At 46.0% G+C, this 20,112-nt stretch overlaps 1 protein-coding gene and 1 pseudogene across 1 annotated transcript in view; one reads left to right on the top strand and one right to left on the bottom strand.

Annotated features, from left to right (window-relative positions):
- The first annotated feature begins 316 nt into the window (after nt 1–316).
- Nucleotides 317–20,112, top strand: part of NID1 (nidogen 1) — a 94,834-nt gene continuing 75,038 nt past the window's right edge. Inside the window, exon 1 of the mRNA XM_028481407.2 lies at nt 317–604. Coding sequence (XP_028337208.1) covers nt 380–604 — 225 coding nt within the window. The 5' untranslated portion in view covers nt 317–379. The remainder of the gene's footprint in view (nt 605–20,112) is intronic.
- LOC129391675 (charged multivesicular body protein 1B2-like) lies at nt 1,048–15,125 on the bottom strand (annotated as a pseudogene).

The raw sequence follows: 20,112 nt of genomic DNA, 5'->3' as shown, positions 1-20,112 counted from the left end.
GATAATAGTGCAGAGCCCGACCCTCTGTTCCTACTCCCGGAGCGGCCGTTCGGTGGGAACTGGGCTGGTTTCGGGGATCGCGGCCACCAGCGCCCATCACCCCGCGGGGAAGGAGGGCGACCCGGGCAGAAGGGCTGGGGGATTAGGTGTCGCCCCTCGCCCTCCCCCTCGCGGCCATTGGGCAGCCTCCGCCGCGCGCCCTGTGGACGGGGCGGGGCCCTCCCCATCTCCCCTCGGTTCCCCTCCCCTGTTTCCCGGGGTGGGAACCTCGGGAGGCGGGAGACGCGGCGGGGCTGCCGAGGGGCGTCCGGTTACATCTCCGCCTTCCTCAGCCTCCGGCCGCAGAGCCCCTCGGTTTGCGGGACGGCAGTCCGGGAACATGTTGGCCGCGGTCCGCCGGAGCGGAGCTGCGTGGACGCGGGCGCTGCTGCTGCAGCTGCTGCTGGCGGGGCCCGGGGGCTGCCTGAGCCGCCAGGAGCTCTTTCCCTTCGGCCCCGGGCAGGGGGACCTGGAGCTGGAGGCCGGGGACGACCGCGTCTCGCCAGCCCTGGAGCTGAGCACTGCGCTCCGCTTCTTCGACAAATCCGACCTCAACTCGGTCTACGTGAGTGCGGCCCCGGGCGGGAGCTGGGGGCGGTTGTCTGCGAGGGCGCGGGGGCTGGCGCGGCGTCGGAAGGAAGGCCCGGGCGGGCCGGGGGCGCCCGCGGAGGCGGACGGACGTGAGCGTCGTGGGCGGGGACCCGGACCCGCAGGCCGCCGGGGCGCGGGGTGCGGCGCTCGGCCTCCAAGCCCCAGGGGGCTCCCGCCTCCGCCCGGCCCCCCGACGCCTCCCCATCGCCTGGTCACTGTCGCCCGAGGGGCGCTCGGGTCCGGGGAGCTCGTCCCGTCTGCGCCGCCCCGCGCGCGCCCTGCCCGACTCCGGGACCCCGGGACCCCGGACCCCGGGACCCCGGGACCCCGGACCCCGGGACCCGGGCGGCGTTTCCACCCCGGCGGCTGTGGCCCGCATCGCCTCCGAGAAGTCGGTCCGCGTCTCGCCATTGTCCCCTGCCTTTTGGGGACAGGACCCGGTGCGGTTGGGACCAGGCGCGGGCGCGGGGCAAAGGCCAGAGCTGGGTTGCAGCCGGCGCGCGGGCCCTGCGACTGCCGTAGGTGCCGGGGCAGGAAAAGACCGCCAAACCGGGCTCTCCGCCCCGGGAATGCAGCCGACAGCCCCTGCGTGTGTGTGTGTGGACTCCGGATATGCCTTGGCAATGATTCTGCGCTCAGTCCAGAGTTAAGGGCTGGGAAAGGGCGCCCCAGTGATCCAATTTCCTGTAGCCGAGCACTGTCACCATGGGGGGCGGGGGGAGGGCGGCCAGATGGGGAGCGGGACAGGGACCTTTCGCTCTCTGGATCCTTCTCTGATCTGGCCGGGCCCGGGGACGCTGTCAACTTGGTAAAGTCCTTTCGTGCCGCCGCCTGCCGCCGCCGCCGCGCACCATGTGGATCTCATATAAAGCTGTGTGCATTCCAGAAGTGGAGGGGAACAACGCCGGCAGCGGCTGGAGCTTGTCCTGCCGGTGAAATGGCTGTGCTCGTCTTCTGGCCGGGGCAGACTTCGCCCGGGACGACACCCACGTGGAGCTTGTCGGCTTTGCCCCAAAAGAATGAGTCCTCGAAGTCTCCACCGGCAGAGGGTGTCCCCTTGTTGGTTGACTGCCCTGACCTCCTTGCGCAGTCTGCTGTAGCCTGTAAGACCCTGTCTTAGGTTTTTAAATGCGTAAGATAAAATCCACAGGATTGCCAGGGAGGTCAATTCTGTTGAAAAATAAGTTAAAATATTTTTTAAAAGTTGCATTAAGTGATATATGTGGTTTTTTTCTTTTTAACCGTATTAAATAGCAAGGTGTAGCAGTGGATCCAGTGTACGATAAGCTAATGCGGGAACTTTCAAGGTCATGGGGACTGTAAACAATATTCAGAGACACCTACTGTGATGATAATGTGATAGGAGAATATCTGTGACTTCTGTTAGTGGCAAGGTCATTAAGTGCTAATACTACTGTGTTTTGTTGCCTACATTTGTAATGGAAGGAAATGCTAAATACCAGTTATGGGTTACTGAAAATTAAAATGAAATTTCTTTTTCTCTCTAGGTTAACAGACCCACTGAATTCTATTCATGAACCCCTGTGTTAAATTAGGGCCCTCCTGCCCTTCTTTACTTGTGGCATCAGACTAACCGCATTACGTTCTAAAGACCTAGAAAATCGATTGCTAAAAAGTGATTCCCATCAGTCCACACCTTCTGAGCCAATTTGGGTTTTTAATCTGCGTTTCAGTGAGAAAGACTCCCAGAGCTCTCTTTGCATCTTATTTCTGTGCTTCAGGTTGGGTTCCCAGGAAGGACTCTGAGATGGAGATTAGCAGGTAGGTTATTTCATTAGGGCGAGCTTCTCAGATCCACACTTGTAGAAGGGAGGGCAGTGAAGAAAGATTGAGCGGAGTAGCGGAGCTGCAGTGCCCACCAGCAAGGGCATCCAGCCAGTCCCCTGGGAGCTCTGGAGGTGGGATGGCCTTTCAGAGCTCTCTCAAGCCTCCTGAGAGGGATGGACCTCCGTGTCCTTACAGTGATCAGTGATTCCATAAGGGCTGCCCTGGACCGAGGTGTGACCCTCGGGTGAGGCAGATTTTTCCACGGAGGCAGTTATTGAAGAGGAGGGCTGAGGAGTGCATTCCCAGGAGCTGAATGAGGATCTGGTGCCACATCACAGCACCCACCACTATTTGTAGTTTTGTAGATGCTCTTTTGAGCTGATGGAAACCCTCACATGGTCCTGAGTGAAAGGGTGAATTGACAGGAAGTGTGAGCATGAACTAGATGGTCTGTACTGTTCTGGGCATTAGATTAAGAAAATGAAAGGAAACCCACTGAGAAGGAAAATGATTATTGGATGACTATATCTACATGTGTCAGGGACTTGCTAGTTTTATATTATTTAATCCTCAAAACAATGTGCCCCCTTTTTTTCAGATGAAGAAATAATAATAATTAGTCCCCCTTTTTTTCAGATGAAGAAATAATAATAATTAGTAATTACCCAAGGCCATAGCATCAGTTAAAAATACCCAAACTAGGATTTCAGCCCAAGTCTGTGTCTGACTCATAATGCTTTCAAGCATCAGACCTAAAACATGTGATGGACCCAAGGGAGTGCTGTGAGTTAGAGTAGTGAGGAAAGATTTTACAGAGGAGGTTACATTTAAGACTTGAAAGACAGGTCCATTTTCAGTAGGCAGAGGGGGAAATGGAGAGGCCATTCATGGTGGGAGGTACTGCAGGGGCAAATGCATGAGGATGGGAACAAGCTTGGCGTATGCTGGGAAAGTGAGGAATATGACCCCACTGGAGCAGATTGTTTTTGTTGGCACAGGAGGGTTCAGTCTGGGATAGGCAGGTGGGGTCAGGAGATAAATGTATCAGTTAGCTCTTGCTGTGTAACAAACAACCACAAAAACGTCAGTGGCATGTAACTATAAGCACTTGTTGCTCATGTGTCTGGAATCCGCAGGTGGTGGGCTGATTTAGGGTGGCTTCAGCAGGAGCAACTGGGATGATCTGGTTCTGCTCTGGGAGGTGGTGGGGGAGGAGGGTGTCTCTCAACCTCCACAGCTGTTTTGCCTAATATGGTCATTAGCCATGTACAGCTATTTTAAATTAATTAAAATGAAATAATATTAAAATTTCAGCTTTTGAGTCACACTAGCCACATTTCAAGTGTTCAACACCCTCACTAGTGGCTAGTGGCCACTAGATCGGACAGTACTGCTGTTGAATGTATCCATCACCACTAAAAATTCTACTGGATGGTGCTGCTTCAGAGGGCCAGCTTAAGCATGTCCTTTTTCATGGAGATATCAGAAGCATAAAAGAGTAAGTGGAAATGCATAGTGCTTTTCCAAGCCTTCCCTTGGGTCATGTCTCCTAACATCTCACGGACTAAAGCAAGTCTCATGGCTGAGCCCATAGTCAATGGGTGAGGCAGGTCATCCACCCATCCACCCCCCCCCACCCCCCGCCTTGGTGGTAACAGGCATGGATACAGGGAGAGCTGAAGATGTGGAGCCAAACGACGCAATACGTTACATGGAGGGTCATGAAAGATGGCTCCTGGAAGGTTAGTGGTTGCTGGGTTATACTGTCTGTAGCTGGTCACAAGGCATGCCCGTCTTCAGTAAGATAAGTCTGGCAGTGGTTTGCAAGACAGCATGAACAAGTGGACAAGAAGAGTTTGGGAGCAGGAAAACCAGTCCCATACGTTACTGATTTATCAGATATGCAGGAATTAGAGCGTACAGGAATGGGGCAAGGAGAGGAGCAGGTGAACCTGAGTTGATCTAAGATGCATCAGCAAGATTTCTGACCAGTCACATATGGAACGCAGAGGAGAAGGCAGGGAGGGAGAGGTTCTTGGTCTTGAGGCGTGAGAGAATGATGAGATGGTTGGCAGAGCTGACTTGAGTGAAAAGGCATTAGTCCAGGTTTGACCTGGTGGTGTTGGAGACCAACAAGAGCACCAGAACATGGAGATGCCCTGGAGCTTGTAGACCTTCAAAAGAGCAGTTAGGTTGGAAGGTGAATGGAAGCCTTGACACTGGTTTACAAGGGGAAGTAGGAAAGCAGGGAACAAGCTGAGAGCTAGGTTTGGAGCCCTTGGAAAGGGTAGCATTAGTGATGACCCAACTCATCAGTTCTAACAGTGCGGTCTGGGGACTCCTGGGCGTCCTGGAGATTTTTTTCAAGAAATTCACAAGGTCAAAACTCTTTTCCTGGTAATACGAAAATGTTGTTTGCTTTTTATACTCCCATGCTCTCTTGTGTATATAGTGGAGCTCACTAGAGGCTACAGGATATGTGATATCTACATGTGTTGTGATATTTATCACAACAGATTGAATGTAGAAGATAGGAGAATCTAACTATCTTCCATTAAGCCAGACATCAAATTGATTTGCACAAATGTACAACAACGACACTTCTCTCCCTAGGTACTTTTGGGTTTTATTTTCTTTAAAATTATGTTAACATGTAATGAGTTCATTATTATTTAAGTATTATATTTAAATTTTTCTCAATTTTAATTTCTGATATGGTAAGTATTGATCAATATAACCTATATAAACATGAGATTCTGGGGGTTCTTTAATAATTTTTAAGCATATAAAGGCGTCCTGAGACCAAAATGTTCAAGAGCTGCTGATTTGATGGTATCTAGACATCGTATGCCTCTGCCTTAATTTGAGAGCTGTTCCAAGGCAGAGGGTATTGCTGGGGAATATTCCATGGTGGCGTGAGGGGCCATCGTGGTTTCCTGACTTGATCCTGTGGGCCATTGCATGATAAGATCTGATTCTCCACGTGGAGTAATCTCTATTTTTAAATCAGCACAGTCCCAGTGGAAGCCAGTCATTCTTTGGACCCCATCCTGAGTAATGAGAGGGGAGTGGGCCAGTGTTTAAATCTAGTACGTGATTTGATTACATATGATGTTATTCATGTCTTGATTCAAAAACATGGAGAAATGAATTAGTTATTGTTTAATAAGTTCAATTTGGGAAATAAAATTCTTTATGGCTATGGAAAAATAATAAAAGGATATCCTTGGAAGCAAAAAGATTGTATACTGCTCTGCTGACTCATCTCCTCATCTCCCTTCCTCATGACTGTCTGTCTGTCTGTCTGTCTCTCTCACACACACACACACCACATACATCTTCGACAAACTGATTTTCATTATACCACTTACATCTAGGAATCTTTCCTTAAGTAAGGTAAATTTAACTCTTAAGATCTTCTAACGTTCTTCCTATTTTTACCCTACCTTCTCTGCCAATACAGGCCATTGACTTTCTTCAAAACTTGCTTCAGGGACTTCCCTGGTGGTCCAGTGGTTAAAGGCTCCACATTTCCATTGCAGGGGGCATGGGTTCAATCCCTGATCGGGAAGGCGCGGCAAAAAAAAAAAAAAAAAAAAAAAAAGAAAAAAGAAAGACAATGTTGCTTAATTCCACCAACCTTACCAAGGGATTCTTTCTTAAAAAATTATATATTTAGGCCACGCTGCGCGGCATGTGGGATCTTAGTTCCCTGACCAGGGATCGAACCTGCACTCCCTGCATTGGAAGGCGAAGTCTTAACCACTAGACCGCCAGGGAAGTCCCTCGTGCTAGATTTTTCATGTTAATTTTTGAGAAAGATGTTTCATACACAACAGGCTAATGCTACTCTGTCAAAGACATGGACAAAAAGACGTCCCTTGTACTTTTATGCATAATTTACAGAACCGTAAAATATGTCAAAGTGGAAACTCCCTGCAATTTCTTAATGTACTGGGAAGTACAGCAAAGCAAAAGAAAGCACTACATACAAATAGTGTTTAAGCATTCTGGCATACATAGTGTTCTTAGTGTAATTGGAGTGCAACTTATCTGTATATACACACAAAATATTTTAGAAGCAAGTAAAGTAAACAGAAGTACCAGTTCTGTAACTTACTCTTGATCATGCAGACAAGCCAGTCTCTTAGAGTTCATCCTGTTCCATTGAAGCAACACTTGTGCCTATAGAACCTACTGACCCCGTGGTAGTGGCATTTGACATCAAGGCCAGCTTCATCTGCCATTTCTTGGAGCAACACATCCACTTGGTTTTGTGGTATTGTTAGGGTTGTGGAGTGACTCATTGTGTCTTCCCTTTGTTGCGTTTGAACCTTCAGCATTTCCAGTTAGTGTTTACACGTGTCCATCGGGACAAACATCTTTTCATGGAGGTTCATACCCCTCCATGTAGCATCTGCAGAGCCAACCAAGGGCCGTGACCTTTATCATCTTGCCCGTCGTCTGAACTCCTGTGGCCACAGCAGGAGCCCCAATGCTCACACTCCAGAAATTAATTGCTTGGTTCCTCTGGTGGATTGCATTTTCAGTGTGTGTTCTTGCCACTTCTGGATTACTCTTCTAAATGGCCTTCTTAATCTTGGCCTTTCCCGCCTTTTCTTCTCTCTCATATTTCTTGGCATTGTTATTAAGTTCTTTGATGGCAAAAACTACAAGTTAAATAGGTGTTTCTCCATATTCGACATGGTCGCGTGACTTTTTTGGGGAGGCGCAGGTTTGATGGGAGGGTACATGCAGCCCCGTGCTAGTCCTGAGCTGCAGGCCGGCCTGGCTCCCTGAGATTGTATCATATTCCTCTTGACATCACTCGTGGACCTGCCACACTTGCTGGCACATAGGAAGTTTATGGTTAAGCCCGGGGTCACCACGCATGGTTATGCAGGTGGTTTGCAGCACAAGGCTCTGACTGAGGGGACAAACTGGCTAAAGTCCAGCCCTCAGGCCACACTCACCAAGCCCTGAACCTCAGCATGGGCCTGGGGCCATTCAGAGGAAAGGGTACTTGCTTCTCATTTGCCCAAAGGCGCCCTGTGGTCTAACAGTGGCCCTGGCTGAGTCACAGAATACTTAATAGAGTATTAATTTCTAATGGGGGCTAAAGTGAAATTGATGAATCAGGTGGATTAACCAACTTATAATTGAGGTCCAGTCACTTCATATCTTACCCTCTTATTATTCCAGATCTCTCTTATTATAAAACAAAGAGGTTTGATAAGATTATCTCTAAGGTTCATTTTATCGTGGATCTTTGGTATTCTCTGATCAAGTGACCAGATGTTGAATATATATGTTTACTAGGTACAGGACACTGGCTATTATTTCTCATATAATGCAGTGCAATGTTGAGATACATCATCTGGTCATTCAACAAATATTTAATTTGTTGCCTAACATGCCAGGACCAGTGCTAGAGATTGAAACCAGACCAGTGTTTTTTCTGCTCTTCACAGTCTAGTGAGGAAGACAGACATTAAACTAGTAATGACACTGTGACAAGTGCTATGAGGAAGAAGTTCATATATTGTGGTGAAACTGAGCTAGGTGGAGGGTTCTCCACCTGGAACTAAAGCATGGATAGGGGGTTAGCCATGTGAAAAGGGGAAGGGGCAGAATGGTGCCTCGTTACTGAGTGTGAGACCAGGAGCTTGTAGAGAGGAGGAACTTGGCATGTCTTCAGGACAGAATGAAAGCCAATGTGAGTGAGGGTGGTGGTGCAAGAACTGGGGGAGCTAAGTCACACCCGGTTACTGCAGTTCAGAGCCCTCCAAGTGTTTCCCTTTGCACTTAATGACATCCAGCTGCTCATCACGTGTGGTGATGGTACAGCCACGCTGGCTCTCCATCCTCATCCCTTATTACCCTGCTGTCCTCACGTGCTGGGCTCCAGCCTCACTAGCCACTTTCTGTTCCTTGGCCACAGCCAGCTTGTCCCACCCAGGTGTAGACACTCCTCTCCCCTCTGCACCATCCCGTCACGCAGGTCTCTGCTCACATGCAGACGCCCGTGCGTGTTGTTTTGTTGCATTCTGTCTTGATTTCATCCCAGCATGTATAGCCACCTAAAACTAGTTTATTTGTTCACTTGTGTGTTGCTCATCTTTCCCATTAGAGTCTGAACCCTTTGAGGGCAGCGTCTGACCTGCCTTATTCACCACTGTCTCCCAGGTACACACCAGGAGTAGGGTCTGGGGCACATAGTGGGTGCTCTGTTATGATCTGTTGAATGAATGAAGGTATGAATGAACGCTAGGTATTTCTTACTTCATTCTATGAAGCAGTGGGATGCCATTAGAGATTCTAGCTAGGTGAGTGACATGATTTTTAAAAAAATTTTTATTTTATATTGTAGTATAGTTGATTTACAATGTTGCGTTAGTTTCAGGTGAACAGCAGAGTGATTCAGTTATATATATACATGTATCTATTCTTTTTCAAATTCTTTTCTCATTTTAGCTTATTACAGAATATTGAGTAGAGTTCTCTGAGCTATACAATAGGTCCTTGTCGGTTATCTATTTTAAATACAGTAGTGTGTATATGTCAATCCCAAACTCCTAATTTATCCCTCCCCCACCGACCCGACATGATTTATTTTTAAAAGATTTCCATTTCCTCAACAAATAAATGCCATGGGAGAAAAAGGAGGGAGAAATGCATGGATTAAAAGAGGCTTAAGAGACAAGCTAACCAAATGTAAGGTAAGGACTTTGTTGGATCCTGATGGAAACATGGAAACAAAGTGGCCGTAAAAAACACATCTTTGGGACAAACTGGTTTTTTAGGAGAGATACATATGGAAATATGGACAGGTGAAATAATTTGATGCCTGGGATTTCATTTAAAATACTTCAAAAAAGAAAAAAATAAATGTGCACATGTGTGGAAGGAATATGTAAAGCAAGAACTAGAGTGTGTGGATAATTTTGGTGATTCTTCTGTGTGTGTTTGAATTCCACAGCTAGAGACCTGTTGCCAGGGTCCAGGGGAGGGTGGCGATGGTGTGTGGACATGGGTTGTGGGTTCTAGAGCTATTTGGAGGTGAGTGCAATGAGGCTTGCTCATGTGTTATCTCATCTGAGACACGCAGCAGCCCTGTGAAGTCGCTCAGGCCGGTGATAGGATGAGCCCCCTGTTATAGAGAAGAACACTGACACATGCAGCTAAGGGCCTTGTCAAAATACACTCAGCTCGGGTCGAGGTAGACCTTGAACTCAGCTCTTCCTAGTTCTGCGGTCTTTATACTATGCCACCTTGGATACTGACTTCTTCCCCTCCTTCATTCATTTATTCATTTGACAGTCTCTCATCAGCACTGTAATGTACAGACTTTGGGGCCAGGTGCGTGAGGCTACATCACACGATGAGTGACATCACACATGATCCCTGCTCTCACGGAACCCACACTGCATCACATCACTCACCATTGCATTGTTTGTGAAAAAAGTTGATTCTTATCCCTTAAGGAGCAGGTTTCTTAACTGCTTTGTCCTCAGGTAAATTTTTTTCTTAATTTTTTTTTTTTTGGCCGCACTGCATGTGGGATCTTAATTCCTCAACCAGGGATCGCACCCGTGCCCCCTGCAGTGGAAGTGCGGAGTTTTAACCACTGGACGACCAGGGAAGTCCCTTTAATTTTTAATTAGTCCCTTTAATTTTTAATTAGAAATGTTTTCACACACACACACAAAAGGGGAGAAATTAGTATCATGAGCACCCATAGACACATTACATAAAGGTAACTGTTGTTAGCATTTTCCGTTTGTTTAATTTCTCTTTACTCATATATCCAAAGTAACAATAAATTACAGCCATCATGACATTTCATCACTAAATATTTTACTATGCATTCCTAAGACAGTAACAGCATTTCCCTACCTAACCAGCATACTATTATCAAACTAAACAAAATCAATAATAATTTCCTGCTATCAATTTATGCCCAGTCCATATCAAATCTCTCCAGTATCCCCAAAGCTGTCCTTTATAGCTAGACTCATTCAGACTGGGGCCCAAAGGATGACAAGCATTACATTTGGCTCTTTAGTCTCTTTTAATTTTTTATTTTATTTTATTTTATTTATTTATTTGGTTGCACTGGGTCTTAGTTGCAGGAGGCAGGCTCCTTAGTTGTGGCTCATCAGCTCCTTAGTTGTAGCACGTGGGCTCGTTAGTTGCAGCACGCCGACTCTTAGTTGTGGCATGCATGTGGGATCTAGTTCCCCGGCCAGGGATCGAACCCAGGCCCCCTGCATTGGGAGTGTGGAGTCTTATCCACTGCACCACCAGGTAAGTCGCTAGTCTCTTTTAATTTTGACCAATACGCTCCCCCTTTTTATTTCTCACTTTATTTAAGAGTCACTGCTTAATGTCCTGTAGAAGGTCCCACCTTCTGCATTTGACTGTTTCTTTGTAATGTAGTCTAGTCTGTTATTCCATCTCTGTATTTTCTGAAAACTGGTAATTTTGAAAATATTCAGGTTAAACATTGTTTTCTTTAGAAAACATGTAGAATTTTATTTTAAAATTAATTTGGGGAATAGTAAGACAATGCAAATGGTTAATAAAACTTGTAAAAACAGTGTTAAGGGAAGTTTCCTTCCTACCCTGGCCTCCAGGCCCATCGTTCTCTCCCCAGAGACAATCACTATTCATGAATTTTTTATCTCTTTGCAGAGAGAGTCTCAAATGTACAAACATATGTGTGTACACATCCCCCCTTGTTTTCTACACCTCCTTGATTTTCTAAATAACAGTGTTATGAGATATAATTTACATACCCTAAAATTCACCCCTTTAAAGTGTACAGTTCAATGTTTTTTGTATACCCAGGGACTTGTGCAACCATCACCACCGTCTAATTCCAGAACATTTTGCTCACCCTCCAAACAAACCCAGTATCCTTCAGCAGTCATTCCCCATCTCTCCCACCTCCCCACTGCCCCGGTCCCTGGAAACCACTAATCCACTGTCTGTCTCTATGGACTTGTCTGCTCTGGATGTTTCACGTAAATAGAATCATACAACATGTGACCTTTTGTGACTGGCTTCTTTCACTGAGCATAACATTTTCAAGCCTCCTCCACTTTGCAGTACTTAGCAGTTCCTAGTTCTTCTATGACTGAATAATATTCCATGGTTTTATTTTTCCTTCCATAAGTTCATGGATATTCAGGTTGTTTCTCCTTTCTGGCTATTATGAATAATGCTGCTATGAATGTCTATGTCCCAGTTTTCGTGTGGACATCAGCTTTCAGGTCTCTTGGGTATATACCTAGGAGTGGAATTGCTAGGTCATATGGTAACTCCATGTTTAACATTTTGAGGAACTATCAAATCGTTTTTCAAAGGGGCTGCACCATTTTACATTCCCACCAGCAATGTATGAGGGTTCCAGTTTCTCCATGTCATCATCAACACTTGTTATGATCTGACTTTTTGATTTTAGCCATCCTGGTGGGTGTGAAGGGGTATCTCATTGTGGTTTTGATTTGCGTTTCCCTGATGATAATGATGTTGAGCATCTCTTCATGCTTTTATTGGCTATTTGCATATCTTCTTTGGAGAAATGTTTGTTCACATCCTTTGCTTATTTTTAAATTGGGTTATCTGTATTTTTATTGTTGAGTAGGTTAAACATTATTTAACAAGAATACTTCATGAATGAAGCCATATATGTCATAGTGTATAATATCAGGAGGCGAGTGATGTCTGGTTGTTGCTCTGCTAGCTGCTCGTGTTAAGGTGATGACAGCTAGATCATGTCTGTCGTGTTACATTTTTCCCCTTGTAAGCAGAGAGCAAGCTATGGGGTGACACCTTGTTTGGCCTTATGCAGCTGTCCCTTGCCCACCGACCTTTCACTTAACGTCTACAGCAACCATTGATGATCTTTGCCTGAATCAATTATTAAATCAACGGTTGCCAAATTGTGTCTTATTTTGTCTTGTTGTTTACTTGTTGGTTTCTAGCGTTCTTTCTACATTTATTAGCTGGCATACTCCTGTAAAGAAGAGCTTTCCCTCATCAACTGGGGCTTTTGGGTTACACTGACATGGTTTGTTCTGGAAAGGCAGATAAGTGCTTAATTCTTTCCCTATAATTTCTGATGTTCAAATTAAGGGACTGGTGTTCAAATGACGGGATTGGTATAATCCAAATTCAGGGAGTCCTGGTGCCCTAGTCAGCACAGGTGAACTTGTGATATCTCTATCCAAGATGTGAAGGAGGGGCACACTTCTCCCCAGAGTCTGAGGGTTTGGACAAGGCCCTTCTCTTGCCTTTCCTTATCACCTCCTGTTCTGGAATGCTGAAGGACACTTCTACCTCTTCTTTGATCGACACACCAGAGTTTAAAATTTAAAGACTCCCAACCATTTTTAAATGTTGGCAGATAACCTCAGGTAGAAATTTCCTGCAGAAGAGATGGGTAACTTATCCTGAGTCTCTCATTAGACATTAACTGGATTAAGTTTAAAACACTGACTCATCTTTTAACTATTACTACCAGGTTGCCCCTTGTTTTTATCTGCTGATCCTTTTGTTTCTATTTCTAATTCAAGCCAGAGTCATTTCTCTGGCTCTGTGGAGTTAATAGAAAATATTTGCAATTTAGACTCAAGAGTTTCGTTCTGGTACTTCTGGTGTATGATCTTAGGCAAGTCCTATAAACGGAAACTTATATTTTTCTCAAATGAAGATGATATTAATGCATGCTTTACTAGGTTCACTACAATAACTGGAGTAAAAATGCTTTGTAAACTGTCAAGTACCACTCAAGTGGGGCAGGCCCCAGGTCCCCTCTGGGCTCTAGGCTGGAATCAGTTAACCTCCACCTTGATTGTATCATTAGTTCAGGCTATTTCAGGGACTTCTTTCTCAAGTTTTTCTTTTCTTAGGCCCTTTTCATTTTCTAGGTTTTTCTAGCTGCCCAGTCTCTATCCATGGAGCCATCCCATGAAGCTTTGCAACTTCCAGGACTTTTGCTCCCCATTTCTCTAAACTAGGTGGCTGAGTATAACAGAAAGAGCACCGGTAATGTACTCGACCAGATGTGGGTTCAAATCTTGGTCCCATCGCTTGCTGGCTGTGTGACATGAAGCTAAATTAAGTCTCTTGTCATTTCCTTGTCTGTTTCATACACGTGAAAAGAGGGGTGGTTGTATTAAATTTAAAAAAATGTAAACAGCTTCAGTAAAGGGCCTCAAACCTAGCAGTAAGTGTTTGCTTCCCTTTCCTTCTTTGGCCTAAATTATTTTACCTTAGGTTCCTGCTTCGTCCCCCCTTGGAGTTTGCTTTTGCAATTTCATTGTCTTCCCAGTACTGCTCTTTGCATTTCTAAAAGGAGCCCATTTGTTTCTTATTTGTGCATACCTCAAGTATTCTTAACCACATCTGTTTTAAAGAAGGCTTTCCCCTCACGGTTGCAGGGGAAAAGCATTCTGCCCTGGGGCCTGCTACCAGGCTCATTGAAGTCAAAAAAGATGGCTGTTGTTTCACTTCCTCAGCGTTTGCTTGAATATAAGGAATCTAACACATAATTTTAATGTATGGAGTATCTGCATTTAGACTTTCTCCAGGGCTTCATTTGCCTGTAAGTTCACTTTAAAGATGCACAGGAGATTGGAAGTGCTTTTTTTTTTTTTAAATGGGGGCCACTTCCTCATTATGAGTTAGTGCTCTGTCCCACCTCTTCTTGCTGTCAGCTGAGTTGAAACAATTGTAAGTAAGTGGCTCCAACTGTTAGCCCTGTGAGGCTTGCATTTTCACCCAGGGGCGTTTTGTGATGTAATTGATGGTGCAGCTGGATGAAGAGCCTATTGTTTGGTGTGTTTCTTGGGGTGAGCGAATAGGTGTGTTCTGTACAGGGGTGTCAAGTTGCACTAGTAACACGCTGAGCTGAACATTAACTTTGCTGAAGTAACTTCTTTTTCCCAGTGTGAACTGTCAGCAGGATTCAGGGCGGTATTTACATTGGTCAGTGTGCTGGATGTAGCTGTTTTTCAATAAAGAAGCAATGTATTATTACGCTACCAAAAACCTCAACGAGGCAATATTTGGTTAGAGTTACCTTAAGACAATAATATAACATCATCATCATCATCATCATTATTACTTTAGCCCTCAATAATACAGACAGACTTTCTCAGGAATGCATTCAATTCACAGGAGTTTTGGGACTTCCCTGGCGGTGCAGTGGTTAGGGCGCCGAGCTTCCATTGCAGGGGGCGTGGGTTCGCTCTCTGGTTGGGAAACTAAGACCCTGCAAGCCGTGCAGTGTGGCCAAAAAAAATAAAATTTCGCAAGAGTTTTGCCATGTTGTAGTTACCAAGTCCAAGTTCATACTGCTTGCTGAATGACAGGCCAATAAATCGAGAGAGGTGTTGGGACAAGAAATAGTGACTTTATTTGGAAAGCCAGCAGACTGAGAAGATGGTGGACTAGTGTGCCAAAGAACCATCTTCCCTGAGTTAGGGTTCAGGCTTCTTTTATACCAAAAGGCAAGGGGGTGTGGTTGGTTGGTGCACACTTCTTGGTGCCAGAATCCTTTGTTCTTGCAGCTGGCCATGTAGGTCTGGTGACAGTGTTCCTATAAACGACCAACAGGACAAATGTTATTCTCTGTTCTGCAACTTTTTATCTCTATATGAATGGAGAAGTGTTATACCTTTAAAGTTCAAAGCCTTGAGAATGGGCTGTCCTGTATATTTCAGGCTACAGGCAACATTCTTTTTTTTTTTTTTAATAATAGATCTTTATTGGAGTGTAATTGCTTCAAGGTTAAAATAAAAGAAACAGATCCAATATAGAGTTAGATTTGTTCTTCCCTATTACATAATTCACAGCAAGGAATGTGCTGGTGCCACTGGGACTCAGGGCTCCTGAGTCAGGAGTCCAAGGTGCTAATTGCGAGTTGTTAAAAGATAAACTGGGGCATATTAAAATTTTTAAGCGTTTATTTGAGCAAAAATCGATTCGAATCGGCAGCATCCAATCTAGCAGATAGAAAGGAGCTCCGAGGAGCTATGCAAAATGAAATAAGTCTCAGTTTGGTGATGTGGGGCTTAGCATAAGCGACTCCATTTTGGGCCTGTAAATGGCCCAAAGATAGAGAGAGGTGCAGATGTTAAGGAGCTGGTGCTAAACCCTGCTTGGGGAGGGCAGGAGGGCTTCACAGGGAAATGGGACTTTGCCACGGACAGAAGCTGAGTGAGGGTCTTCGAGACCGAGGGGACCATAAATGCAAAACTACGCAGTGTTAAGGAGGTGAAACACCGTGGTGAGTTTGGAGAAGTGTAAGCAATTAAAAAAAAAAATTCCAGCACATGTTTTTCTACTCTAGACTTTTCCTCACCAACATTCATATCAAAACTAAAACCTGGTCCTATAATCCATGTAATTTTTCAGCTGGCACAAAGTGGTGAACAGAAAATAATACTGGTGTAATAATTGTTTCTTTCTGGCCTCTGGGCCCTGTACCTGGTGCCTCAAGCGTCTGCAACTTTTGGTTCATGTTAATTACTAAACCTGCTTTCACCAGCACCTTCCACTCATTAACACAATCTAGCACTGCCCAGTGCAACTAACATTCCTGAAAATCTCTGGTAGAGGAGAGGCAGGGGTTGTGAGGGAAGGGGTGGACCAGTCTGGGGAAGGAGGAATTCAGACAATGAACGTGGGCCCTCCTCCTCACAGAGAGCATTCATGTGGGCTTAGCTATAAAAGTTAACTGCCTTTCTTTAGAAACTTTAAACTTTAGATCAGTCACTTCATTATCTATTTTTTTAAGTTCATTTGGAAAATTTTATTTTTTTAATTTTTTTATTTAATTTTTTTTTTTTTTTTTGCGGTACACGGGCCTCTCACTGTTGTGGCCTCTCCCATTGTGGAGCACAGGTTCCGGACGCACAGACTCAGCGGCCATGGCTCACGGGCCCAGCCGCTCCGCGGCATGTGGGATCTTCCCGGACCGGGGCATGAACCCGTGTTCCCTGCATCGGCAGGAGGATTCTCAACCACTGTGCCACCAGGGAAGCCCGAAAATTTTAAACATATGCACAAATAGAATATTATGATGCACTCTCATGAATCACTCAGCTTCAACATGTATCCATTTATGGTGTGTCTAGTTTCATCTATATCCCCACCTATTCTTAATATTCTCCCCTCTTACCTAAACTGAATTGTTTTAAAACAAATCCCAAACATTTTAGTTCACTGTAAATATTTCAGAATGTACCTCTAAAGAAATGACTTTTTAAAAACAAAATGGGGACTTCCCTGGTGGTGCAGTGGTTAAGAATCCGCCTACCAATGCAGGGGATATGGGTTCGAACTCTGGTCCGGGAAGATCCCACATGCCGCGGAGCAACTAAGCCCCTGTGCCACAACTACTGAGCCCACGTGCCACAACTACTGAAGCCCGCATGCCTAGAGCCCGTGCTCCGCAACAAGAGAAGCCACTGCAATGAGAAGCCCGCGCACCATGACGAAGAGGAGCCCCCGCTTGCGGCAGCTAGAGAAAGCCCGCGCACAGCAATGAAGACCCAACACAGCCAAAAATAAAAACAAAAACAAAAAACCCCCCTGCCAAATCATGGTCACACCTAAAAAGTTAACAGTATTTCCTTAATGTCATCCAATATCACGTAGGTTCATAAAGTATTTTATTTGGCCTTTCAGTTGACTGGTTTAAATCAGGATCCAGGCGAAGACCACACATCACGTCTAGTAGATATGTACCTCACGACTTCTGAAATCTACAGGTTCCCCTCACCTTTTTTCCATGCATTTATTAAAGAAACTGGGTATTTGTCCTTCAGGATGTCCCATACTCTGGATGTTGCTGGTCACATCCCTATGGTATCCTCTAAGCGTGCTTCTGTCCCCTGTATTTCCCGTAAAGTGGTAGTTAGATCTAGAGACTTACTCAGACTTGAGTTATCGGTTCACATTTATGCAAAGTGTTTTAGTAAATCGTGTCGCACTCCAGCGGAAGAACCACGGACACATAATGCTGTGGCCCTTCTCGAAGCTCACCGGGCAGTATTTCTCAGACAGCCTTGGTGGGAGGCTTTATCCCTATGAACCTCCCCTCTTACGTGTGCCAGGCAGGGGATAAGCTCTGTAGCTATGGCACAGACCAAGACGGACCTGGTCCTGGACCACAAGGGATGTACTGTGGCGGTGGGGAGAGCGGCCAGAGCTGGCGGATGAGTCAGTGAGATCCCTACAATCTGTGGTCTGTGCCCGGAAGGACACAAATAGGAGGCGGAGATATAAATGGGGGCCAGGCGTGAGGGAAGGGAGGAGGAGGGGCCAGCCAGGGGAGCCTACACTGGTTGGATGGAGGAGGCCCCCTTAGAAGGTGTTATTTCAGCTGAGCCCTGGAAGAGGCGAGAAAGAGCCCGTTATATGGGTGCAGGAGGTGGGGAAGAGGGGTGCTGGTGGTCGCAGGGGTGGAGAAAGTGCCGTATACTTTGGAGGCCGGACACACAGGACATGGGATGAGAAAGAGCAAGGAATCAAGGCCAACTGCCAGGTTTCCTGGCTTAAGCAACTGGGTGAACAGCTGTTATGGGGACAGCCCTGGGCAGCTGGACAGGCGGCTGCGTGACTCTCTCTGTGGTCCCCTGTCTAGTCCCTTTGGAGATGGTGTTACCGACCTGGGTCCTTGGATTCTTTAATCAATAGAAGTGGATAAGAAGCCAGACAAGAAACTCAGGCAAGGCTTTTCTGGGACTTGTGCTGCAGCTTGAGGGGTAAAAACAAGAAACAGGCACCCTTGCTTGTACTCCTAGGGTGGGGCGCGGTGAGCTGGTCCCTTAAATGGGGTGAGGGTGGGAGCGGATTGCTGGGTCGGGCCCTAGGGGTGGCTTAGGTGGCCTGCCCACCCCCTTGGTGGTGCTGTGTGCAGGGGTCACGTGCAGTACCCTGCTTTTGCTCCAGGGACCTCAGAAGTGGTGATTGGTTTGTGGCCTTTTTGTATCTTATGGTTCATAATTCGTCCCAACTGCGCATGCACACAGTTATTTTTAGCCCCCTATAGTGTCTTTGTATTCTGTTGCTGGAGGAGACGTCTGTCCAGGTCCAAGTGCAAGTGCTCCGGTAGAGGGTCCCAGGTCCCAGCCTGTCTCAGTGGTACCCAGGTCTGTCCTCCTGGACTCCCAAGTGCCTTTTAGGCCCTTCCCTTTGTGCGCCTGCCCTTCTATTGAATTGCTCGACTTGAACAAGACGGAGAAAAGGAACCAGGCCAGTAGGAGTATCATGAGCTGGACAGATTTGTGAAATAAGCCTGGCACCCAAATGTAAAGGAACATCGTTCATCAAGTTGGCCATTAATTGTTACATTTGGAAAAAAAACAAAAACAAAACTGAAAACGTTTACTAAGAAGTTTAAGAATCAAATGAAACTTCCGGGGTGTTCTGTATATGACATCTTTCTTCATTATCATAGACAAGTGAGTTGAATGTGCCATAAAACTGCCTGAAAAATAATTTTCCTACTAATACTAATGAGGGTTATCTGGTCTTTGTCCAAAGCATTTGCAGGCAGGGTGTCATGCTTCTTGTCTAAAAACTCAATTCCTAAAGCATTCCTTGTGAAAACAGAAATTGCTGTGCCCAGATTCTCAATAATGTAAGGCACCGGGAACATTTTCAAAATTGTTGGCCTGATTTAAATTTCACTGGAAAACAGCTTTTTAAAAGCAAGTTGTCTGTACGTGGCTTCCATGTGATCACTTCCCACTGGCAGCTGGTAACTGCCAGCTTCTGGTGGCTTGAGAAAGTGAGCCGTTTCCCACGCTCTCACACGGCAACCCAATCAGGATGTTTGTGCTGGGAGATGTTTGGACGGGGTGGAGGCGAAGAGGGCAGGAGACCAGCTGGACGGGGCTCCTTTCCTGACTCCCTTCTCTGCAGCCTGTCCGTGCATTCTAGAAAATCATTGCTGGTGCCAGGTGATGATGGAAAATATGTCACCTGAACAGTTAACAGACCGTGACACTTGGTAAAAAAGAAGGATCTTGCTAGGTCCACGCTTAACTCTCAAACCTGTCCTTTTCCCTTCCCGGGGCCCAAATTGGCTCCATCACATCGAAGCTTTTTACCTGGTTCTTGGCATGTTGTAGAGTTTGGTCTTAAGTTCCTTTCCTTCTTGTCGGCCGCTGCCGCCTTCTCTAGGAATGAGGTCTGAAGTGACTGAAGGATAAGGCCGTGGGAAGAGGAGGGAGGGAAGTAAGTGACCTGGAAAACCCACAGGCCTTCTAATGAACTCTTGAACAATTGTAACTCCCTTTGCTGCTGTGTTCTTCCAATCTGTAGCCTCTTGAAGTGCAAACTAGGGCCATATGCAAAGTCGCTCTCGTTGGATTAGGGATTTTTTTTGTTTTTAATTCATAGACTCCGGAAGTAAAAAGATCACTGGCGTGGTGTTCTCTGTCACCAGTGAACTGTGCACTAACAAGGATGTGGGAAGGGCTCAAAGCCTCATTCTAAGCATGGCTTTGCAGGAGGCCCAAGCACGCCCACTGCCAGGGGGCTGTAGTCCCTTCCCCATTTTCCCAGGGAATGTGGGTTTTAGCTGGATAAGAACAGTGAAATCTTTTCATAGGCTATAAACTGGTTTCAAGAAGTGATAACTGATAACTGGTTTCAAGAAGGCTGTACATGTAG

This window comes from Physeter macrocephalus, chromosome 20 (genome assembly GCF_002837175.3).
Source record: "Physeter macrocephalus isolate SW-GA chromosome 20, ASM283717v5, whole genome shotgun sequence".
NCBI lineage: Eukaryota > Metazoa > Chordata > Mammalia > Artiodactyla > Physeteridae > Physeter > Physeter macrocephalus.
This window is presented reverse-complemented; position numbering and strand designations above follow the sequence as displayed.